Genomic DNA, 9622 nt, shown 5'->3' with positions numbered 1-9622 from the left:
TATTGCAACTTAGGATATTTGTACTATTTGAATGTAATTGTCTGCATCAGTTTTAAGTTTACTCAGCTTAGCACACCCTTCCTCGTAGAGGGTTTTCTTATTGGGAGACATTTTGACTAAAACTACAATGTGAAACTTCAACAAAACAGGGAACCATAATCTCACCCTACTACAATCATGCACAAAAAGGACACACCCAACAACTTCAGAATAAATACACCATGCACTTTGGAGAAAGTAGCAATTCTCCAAATTCATCAAACTCTACATACATTTCAGGAACCCGGAAAACAAATGTTACAAGTCTGCATGGTCAATGAAATAGAATGAAGAACACGGTGAAGAATCTCGCTCGAAAAACATAACAGAAAATACACACAACAGATCACTAATGGACATTTCGAAAACGTGGTAACAATCACAGACCTCTTTACACAACTTGTCATCCTGTCCATTTCATTTCCTTTCCACAAGGACCTTATGCAATGACTCCGCTACGACGACATCAGCAATCATGCAACTCATAAATGCAGAAATTTTTTATTGGAGTACCTTTTTTCTTCTGCCATCCATCCCGTCCATCAACGGCAATACAAAAAAAACAACTTTTTGCGTTCAACGCCAGGAATCGGTCAACTCAGATCTTGAATTTATACGTCCAATAAGTGCAATTCCCCTGTTCTTCTCAACCGCTCCTGCTGAACACTTGTCTGTATCAGATGTATTCAACTGAAGGCTTTTGTTGTTGCAAATTTTTGTTTGATCCCCCATTGCCAGAGAGCAAATTTGAGAGACAACACCGCAAGGACAACTGTCAACAAGCAACCTATTTCCGTTTGAAATAAAACTTTCGGCAGATGTTGGTAGACTTTTGGATTCGCTTTCAGTTTCACAGCCATCTGTGAAAAGATGTGTAGGGCTTTGATGCGAAGGTTCGGCGGTGACAAAAACTGAGTCTTCGTCGCTAAAATTGTTTCCGTACTCACTGTCATCGATGAAAAGCACTTGTGAATCATTCTGATGCCCGTCGTCATCAAAGGAATTTAGGTTTGAAACGGGGTTTAATTTTGTGATTGACTCCTCTCTTTCTTTTAGTGTCATCACTACTAGAGTCTTGAGGAAATTCATGACTTGTACAGCGTACATCAGAGCAGTCAAAGGATCTACCATCTGCAGTAGACATGTAAAAAAGGCTGTTATTGGAGTAAAGATTAATCTTAATTAACCTCAAACCAATACTCTAATTTTGCTTAACATCATATAAGAAACACACCAAAGTCAATCAGAAATTCTGTTCTTTCATCTCACCCTCGTCAGATATTATAATTTTGCACAACAAATTTGAATAGATTTTAAGAATACCAGAAATTTATAGCACTATGCCGAATAATTTATAAATGTTCATCAATATGGAGCAACGCACATCCTTTATTGAGCATGAAGAGTAGAAAAATAAACCTAGAATACACATCTAAGGATAAGTACTACTCTGATTAGGGTTTGAGATCTATGAAGAAAAGGAAACCTCAAGATTCTTATTAAGGGAAGAAAAACTGATAATGTAAGAAATTTCATTAAAAATATTTGATTTTTGCAATGATACATCAATAAAAAAGTGGCTGTTCCAGTCCTAGAAGTTCAGACACAAAAAGGTGACCGAGAGCAGAACCGTAAAACTAAATATACAAGGAAACATGATTTTGACTTACGTGAGTCATGTTTGGTGCAAAAACCATTGCAACGTTACGTGCGTTCATCTTGTTCAAATGTTCCAGTTGAGCAACATCTGCCATTAGGTTGACTGCCCAATCTAGGAGGGCAGCTTCTGTTGGAGGAAGAAGCCTAACAAGCTGAGCACATTCTTCTTCTGTTTGGGACTGCATCACCTGCTCTGGTGAAAGAGGGTCCAATATCCCGGTTGGAAGTTCTCTAAACCAAGCCTACAAAAGGTTCTCAAGCATATCAAAATTAACGAAATAATCCCTTTTAATAAAGCTGCCTTAATGAGTTATAGTGCGTTAGCGGCCACTTTAATGCTTTCACCATATTGCTCCAAAGTAAGAAAAAGATGAAAACAATTAAGATTTGTAAGTACATTATAATTAGGGTTAAATTTATTTTTAATTCCTATAATAATTATCTCGATTTTCTTTTTTAGTCCCTAAAGAGAGGCTAAAAAGCATGCAATTTTCTAATTTTTACTGACTACAAAGTGACTATAGGAACTAAAAAAAAAAAGAATGGAAATTTCATAGGGACTAAACATGTTTAACCATTTAAAATTCCTAGACAACGTTCAAATAGACGATAGGACCAAATCCCAACAACCCGAAAGCCTAATTCCCTTCCATATAAATCTCTAAACATTTAAAAGAGGTGAGAGAGATACACATTTTGAAGGAAAAAATTTAGTGATACCTTTATAAGACCTGCCAAGCAGTGCACATCAATGCCATTCGGTACCACTCCTCTATTCAATTGTTCCCTCACAAACTCCTCTTGACTATTTTCAGCATTAATTCTGAAGATTCCTTCAGCCTAGATGCATATGTTTAATAGTTCAATTTTACGATTCAAGTCATACAAAAGGTTTCTGGTATGCGTAAGTTCAAATACCTGAAGGCCTCCTTGTGCATAAAGATGTCTTTGCATTAACAGAAGTATTGTAGGCACACTATTTCCTCTGGCATCGAAAGAAAGCTGCATAGATTCTGTTGAGACACCAAAAACACTTGTGCTGTGCACAATAAATGAAAATATATCAACATTCAAAATGACGATATCATTCAAGATGCATTCACCAATCATGTAATGAGTCAGAAAAAGAAGAGAGAATACTGCCAAAAAAACTGATGAAACATAGATAGCGTATGCAAGTAATATTTTGTCTATTTGTATCAACAAGGGTTATATACTCACAAATGCAAAAAATAACATCACATTGTTTATCATTACGCGCCATCACAGTTGCAAGAAATAATCAATTATTTTGCAATGATAAATCCTACACTATCGATGAAGTGCCCCAAATTTCAAATAAAACAAAACCAACAACATAACCAACCAGGAACTAAAACGTATCTTTGGCTTGACTAACAAATATGGAAGAAAGCATCTACACTAACAATATTCCTTTCCTCTCATTTTTCTCATATCTCTCGCTAGTTACAATGAACCAAACCCACCTCAGAAAACTAATTAGCAAATAGACAAGTCATAAGAATTAAAGTCACTCCGTTTATCCAAAAAAATGAAACCATAACCCATAGAGAACCTTCCATTACACCTACTTAGCAACATTAAGCTTACTATGATAAAACTAAAAGAGAAAAAGTGGGAAAAAAACTAGACATTAACCCAATCTCTACAAAATTATAAAACCATAATCAGCATACATAAACCCCAAAAATTGAAATCTCAAAATAGAAAGAGATCTTCCAAATTCAATTTATTAACAATTAGACAATGGATTCTAAATTCCAACATCACACAAGTCAATTTGACAAAAAATTTAACAGAAACTTAAAAAAACATAAATTACAAACAATAGATTTCCAAGAAAATATCCTAATTTAGTAACTAGATCATGAAAAACCAAAGAAAGATACAAACTTTAACAAACCCAACAGAGTTTAAACAAACCCCAAATGAAAACAATTAGGTTAAATTAAATAGAGGAAACAAACCTAGCACTTGGAGGTCTTCTTGGAACTTCGGGTTCAAACTCAACCGGCAACCCAAGAAAGCCATGAAAGCGATCAAAAGTAACATGAGCAACATGTCTAACATTAGAAGGCCACCCAATTTCCATCGAAGAAGCAATATCAGAACCAGTGGTGCTACAACCAATCAAAGATTTTCTAAAAGTAGCAATGAGAAGAGTCAAAATAGAAAGCTGATCTCTTTCTCTGTCCTTATCTTGAATCTGTTGCTGTTGTTGTTGGTGTTGGTGAATCTGGAAATGGTGAATAACAGTTTCGGTTTCATTGTTGTTAAGAAGGGGAGTTTGGTGTGGAGCATCATTGGGGTTTAAGCGAGCACATGGAGAGGATGAACAGCTTGAAGGTGAAGGGAATTGAAGCACTTCCATCATGGTTGATTATTTATATTTTGTTGTTGGTGTTGTTGTTGGTGTGAGTGAAAAGGTGATGATTTTTGGATGGAGTGAAGTTTCGTTCAAGAAATTGGTGGAAGGTGGAACGTGAACATCATCACTCTGTTACTTCGGTTAACCGCTTTACCCGACCCGGTTGGGATTCGGATTCGGGTTTGGATTCTCGGTGTGTTCGATATTCAGAGATGAATCATAGCGTCGGAGAGAGAGAAATGGTTGGTTAGGGTGAATCGGAGCGTGTTGTATGTGAGAGAGAGAGAGAGAGAGAGAGAGAGAGTAACGTGCTATTATTTTATTTTATTTATTCATATGAGGGATAAATGAAAATTAATATTTAGTTTATTATGTTTTTAATTATTATTGTTGTATTATTGGTGCAATTATTTGAATTATTTTAATTGTTTTCTTTTTTTTTTTTTGCAACAATTTTAATTGTTTTCTTAAAAATATATGTATATGAGGTAAAGTAATGAAATGTAGTATTTATTTTAGTAGGGGTTAGGTATATATGTATGGCTAGAAGTGTAAGATATTAATAATTTTTTTCCTTCTCTAGTTTATGATGATACAAAATGGAATGAGTATAATAGATATTGAGTAATATTTGTAATGTGAATGTTAATTTTTTTCTCTATTATGTTTTATAAATTGATAAAGAAAATATCAATATAATAATTAATATAGTAAAAAATATATATTTTAAAAATTTAGGGATTGGTTGAAAATAAATATATGTTGATTGTGAATTGATGGTCAGTTTGGTAAAAATAACGGTTGACCGATAAGTTAAATGATAATTTATAGCTTATGGTTAATGGGGGATGGCTCATAGCTTATAATTTATAATTGATGATTGTGACGGATAGTAATAGCTAATAAGTTAATTGAAGTGTTTGATAATATTAACGGTTCAACTAATTTATAAATGTAAAATAATAAAAAACATATTTAATACATAATTATTTTATTTTAAATTAAAATAAAAAATAAAAGATAAAAGTGAATTTTTATTAAAATAATAAAGATAAAAAAGGAAAAAAATGATAAGTTATAAACTAAAACGCTATTTGAAATAAATAAATTATAAACTAGTAAAATAAACTATAAATTCGCGGAAAAATGACCATTACCAAACATATCTAAATTGTTATACGAGTTTATAGACTATAAGATATAAGCTATAAACTTTTAAAAAAAATTATCAAATCGAATTTATTTTAAAAAATACTTAATTAAATTTTATATAGTCAATTTAATGAAACAATTGAGTTTTTTCAGAATATCAAATAGTTGGTATTTTTATTTTTAAATGTAAGAGAAAATTAAGGTTACTTTTTTATAATTTATAAAAATAATATTGACACCTCTTATAATTTTAAAATATGTTAGTTTCCTCCAAACTATCAACCACTTTCTTAATATACTAAGAAACATTTAGGTTTAATAATTTGGTTTATTTTTGTTTTGCTTGATGCTAATATTAGGGTGACATTTATTAATTTGTATCTATATGTATGATTTACAATAAGACCAATCCATGTCGAAATCCAAGTGGATAATAATAATAACATGTGACAAGGATTATTCCTTGCCTTTTTGAGTGAATTGTGGTAACTTTTTTTCATCGGTCATTTTCAAGTTCATACTTTAATCTGGAAATATGGATATTATAGCGTTGTTGAAAAAGTTGTTTTAATTATTATTATAATAAAAACTTAAACAACAATCTGACTGGAATGACCCAAAAAAACAATGAGGTGCGCACCCACCTAATCTACACATGGCCCCTCGTATTATTACATGAGGTTAATCAAGTCAAAGAAAATCTATATTGATATCTCCACGTGTCATTAACTATATTTTGGTAAACGGCATGTCCGCCCCGTAAAAGCCGGCGAAAAAACGGGGCGAGGCGGGTATATTTGAGAGTGTGGGTCTAAAATTTTGCTCCATCCTGTAAAAAAGTGAGCACGGGACGAGGAAAGCCCGCGGACATTGAACTTTTTAAGTTTAAAAATAATAAAATTGTAAAAAATCGAGCGGGGAGGACACATTAAAGAGCGGGCCTAAAATCTTGCCTCGTCTCAAAAAAATACAGGTAACACAGTCTTTCCCCGCAAACCGGACTTCTTTTGCCACCTTAATTTTCATGGCTTGTATTACGGCTATTGTGTTAAATTTCTTTTAATGAAAAGTTGTTGTATTAATGGCCTTTTCAACCTCATAAAAGGTAGATTATTGTTGTATACATGTCACAAAAACAAATTTATTGATTTTGTAATAATGATGTGAAAATAGAGCACTAAATTATTGAATTGAAGGCATATTAGGTGAATGAATACGTTTTGCCACGTTGTTTAAAATTATGTAACAAAATTCTCATAAATAAAAAACTTAATATTGATGTTGTACTTCGAGATGACAACGAAAATGTTTGTCTCGTTCAGGACCGTTTATGAGGGTGTGCAAGACAGACTATCGTACGGGATCTCAAATTTTTTAAGATTAAACTATAGGTAAATGGGGTCTCAAAAATTATTTATCAGGTTAAATCGTGATTAAATAGGACATCTACTTGTTTTTCCATAAGTAAATTATAGCTAACCTATACAAGACCTCCAAAAACTTGAGACGGCTCTGGTCACGTTTAGTCTCATCCTACAAAAAAAATGGAGCAAGACGAGACAGACATAGTTGAGAGTGTGAAACTAAAATTTAGGTCCGTTCGGCAAAAAGGGAGTACGAAGCAGAGAAAGTTTGTGTCGGGCAAGGCGCACACATTAGAGGGTGCGAGCCAAAATGCTTGGCCCACTCCGCACTAAAGTGCGGGAAAAACAGACATGTCCAACGGGACGGATCCGTTTTGTCATCCCTAGTTCTACTCCATTATAAGAATCATCTTAGAGTTACACTCTCTAATATGAATATCATTCTCGAATATGGTACTCATATCAATCAAATTTTGAAAGAGAATAATGTTGCAAAAGGGAAATTTTTTAAAGACAACCGTAATTTACGAAAAACTCCGTTGTGAAATTGAAAGGTTCAATCACACCAAAAATTTGATGTGTGAGGACAAAGATTAATGACAACCAAAATAAATGACAACAAAAATAATTATAACTATATGTGCAATAAGACATCAACTTAACTTGGTAGAAGAAGATAGAAAACAAGAAACACAATAACTTGTTTACCCAGTTCGATCAAATGATCCACTCTAGAAGACAAAGCATCTCTGCGATTCATTATACTTGGTATACTAAGATAGAAGACAAAAAACACAATAACTTATTTATGCAGTTTGATCAAATGATCTACTATGAGAGAGAGAGAGAGAGAGAGAGAGAGAGAGAGAGAGAGAGAGAGAGAGAGAGAGAGAGAGAGAGAGAGAGCATCTTGCGATTAAATATACTTTCAAAATTTATTATAAAATATTACAAATGAGTTACGAGAAAAGAGTCACTTGAGTTCCCAAGAACAAACCTTATTTTATGTGTTTCTCAATCTCTCAAGCTCTCTCTATATAAAGCACACAAACTCAAAGTGTTTAAAAGTGTTTATTAATCTCCCTTAGATGTCTCCAAGGGTTTTCCAATTTCCAAGATCACACTCTTAGGAATTTATCATTTTCTTTCTAAAATTACAACTAGGAATCTCAAACCCTACTCTATGTCTTCAGCTCAAAAGTTCTGAAGATTTTAAAGACAAGAACTTTTGAGCCAAAACAATAAAGTCTAATAAACGTGAACCGAGAAAGCGGGACTCAGGATAAAAAGACTTAATCACGCATTGAGAAAACCTGACCGAGCTCCGACAGACTGATCCATGCTCCAGACCAAGATGCGCAATAGCGCGCCTCCATCACTACCATCGCCTCCAGGATGATTTCTAGTTTCTACGATTTGAAAACATGTTTCGTCTTCATCACTTAAAGTGTGTTTGAATGAAGCATTTTAATAATGGAAAGTAATTTTTTGGGGGAATTTAAAATGATTTGACCAAAATCAATTGTTTGAAAAAAATGAAGAATTGTTAAAATGATGTAAATCTATAAAATATTTTATTCAGGTTAAATTAAAGGAATTTCAAATGACACCAAAAAGTAAAAATTTTGAAATTTCTCTTTCACTCTATATAATGCAAATGTTAAATTGTTTATTATTAATTTTTCAAATTTTGCAAGATGCTCCTCATATTTTACAAAAAATTCAAATTCATCTCCAAAATTTTCAAAAAATAGCAAATAATTCTTTAAATATTTTCAAATTTTACAAATAGGTCCCTTCAAATTTTCAAAAATGACAAATTATTCCCTATTTTTCATAATTTAAATTTGGCCTAAAAATTTTAAATTTTATGAAAATGACCCAAAAATTTAAGAATGAATTATTTTAATACTCCATCAAAACAAGAATATTTGAAAATAAATGGATTTCAATTAAATCATTTGAGTTGCTTAGAATTTTGAATTTCTTAAAAATTCTCAATTACCTCATCTAAACACACTCTTAAGGTATTAAAACATACTTCAACAATCTTCACCTTAACTTGAAATTATGGTGATCCCAATTTATCCATCAACCACCTTGTTACTCTCTTCAAATTCAATATCTATTAAATAATTGTTTGCCAACATGTCCATCACTTTAGTTACATATTGTTTGCCAAGAAACATGTCTCTGACATTATTCTTCCCAATATTCCCAAAAGTGATGAGTTTGATCTGATTGTTGGTAAAAAAATGATTGATGTCCATCTAGACCGGTAAAAATCTATCTTTTCAAAGTTCTTATACAAGAATTTAAGGTCTTATAGGAAATAATAGATATTTCCTCTACTAGAAAATGGTGTGGTTGAAGGGCTTGCTTAAATGTTGAATCCAAAGGTTGGTGGTGTGTCATCTTCTCAAGCTATTGCACAAGATGCTAGGAAAGATGTTGAGATATTGGGTGTGGATAAAGATCTGACAAGTAGTGAAATAGATGAAGAGGTTGAGTACGAGACTGACTCGGGTGATAATTCTGCAACATCCTTCTAGTAATATATTATATGACTATGAGATATGTTTATTTTGTTCTTTTGATGATTTGTTCTAGTGATTATAATGTTGTATGCCATTTGTATGGTCGGATATTCTATTATCATTTGGTTATTGCCCTGTGTGGATTGATTTCATGTTCTCTTATTATGCTTATTTTAACATCCTGAATTTTATTAGTTATTTTATTAATTATTTTATTTGGTATTTTATTAATTATTTATTTATTTAATTATTATAATAATTATTTAATTATTTGATTATGTGTATATTTGTGCTATTTGGAGTAATTATGAGATATAATTAGTTGGGTCTAAATGGTAAAAATAGAATATTAGGTGGGTTGTGGGTTAAGTCCAATATGAGAGAACACTAACTGATAGGGTTTTAGAGTAGTAAGAGATTATACTATTACTGTGAGAAAGGAAGAGAAAGGAGATCTCAAGAGAAAGAGAAGGAATTGGGGG

At 32.4% G+C, this 9622-nt stretch overlaps 1 protein-coding gene across 1 annotated transcript; it reads right to left on the bottom strand.

Moving 5' to 3' along the window:
- Positions 1 to 204: 204 nt before the first annotated feature.
- Positions 205 to 4374, bottom strand: LOC131610955 (rho GTPase-activating protein 5-like). Its single transcript, XM_058883059.1, has 5 exons — positions 3687 to 4374; positions 2617 to 2737; positions 2419 to 2538; positions 1710 to 1940; positions 205 to 1170 (listed from the first exon to the last, which is right to left on the bottom strand). The coding sequence occupies exons 1-5, from the start codon at positions 4091 to 4093 to the stop codon at positions 616 to 618; spliced, it is 1434 nt and encodes a 477-aa protein (XP_058739042.1). The 5' UTR covers positions 4094 to 4374; the 3' UTR covers positions 205 to 615.
- Between the last annotated feature and the right edge of the window lie 5248 nt (positions 4375 to 9622).

This window comes from Vicia villosa, linkage group LG6 (genome assembly GCF_029867415.1).
Source record: "Vicia villosa cultivar HV-30 ecotype Madison, WI linkage group LG6, Vvil1.0, whole genome shotgun sequence".
Lineage (NCBI taxonomy): Eukaryota > Viridiplantae > Streptophyta > Magnoliopsida > Fabales > Fabaceae > Vicia > Vicia villosa.
Note: the sequence above shows the minus strand (reverse complement) of the source record. Positions and strands in the feature narration are given on the sequence as shown.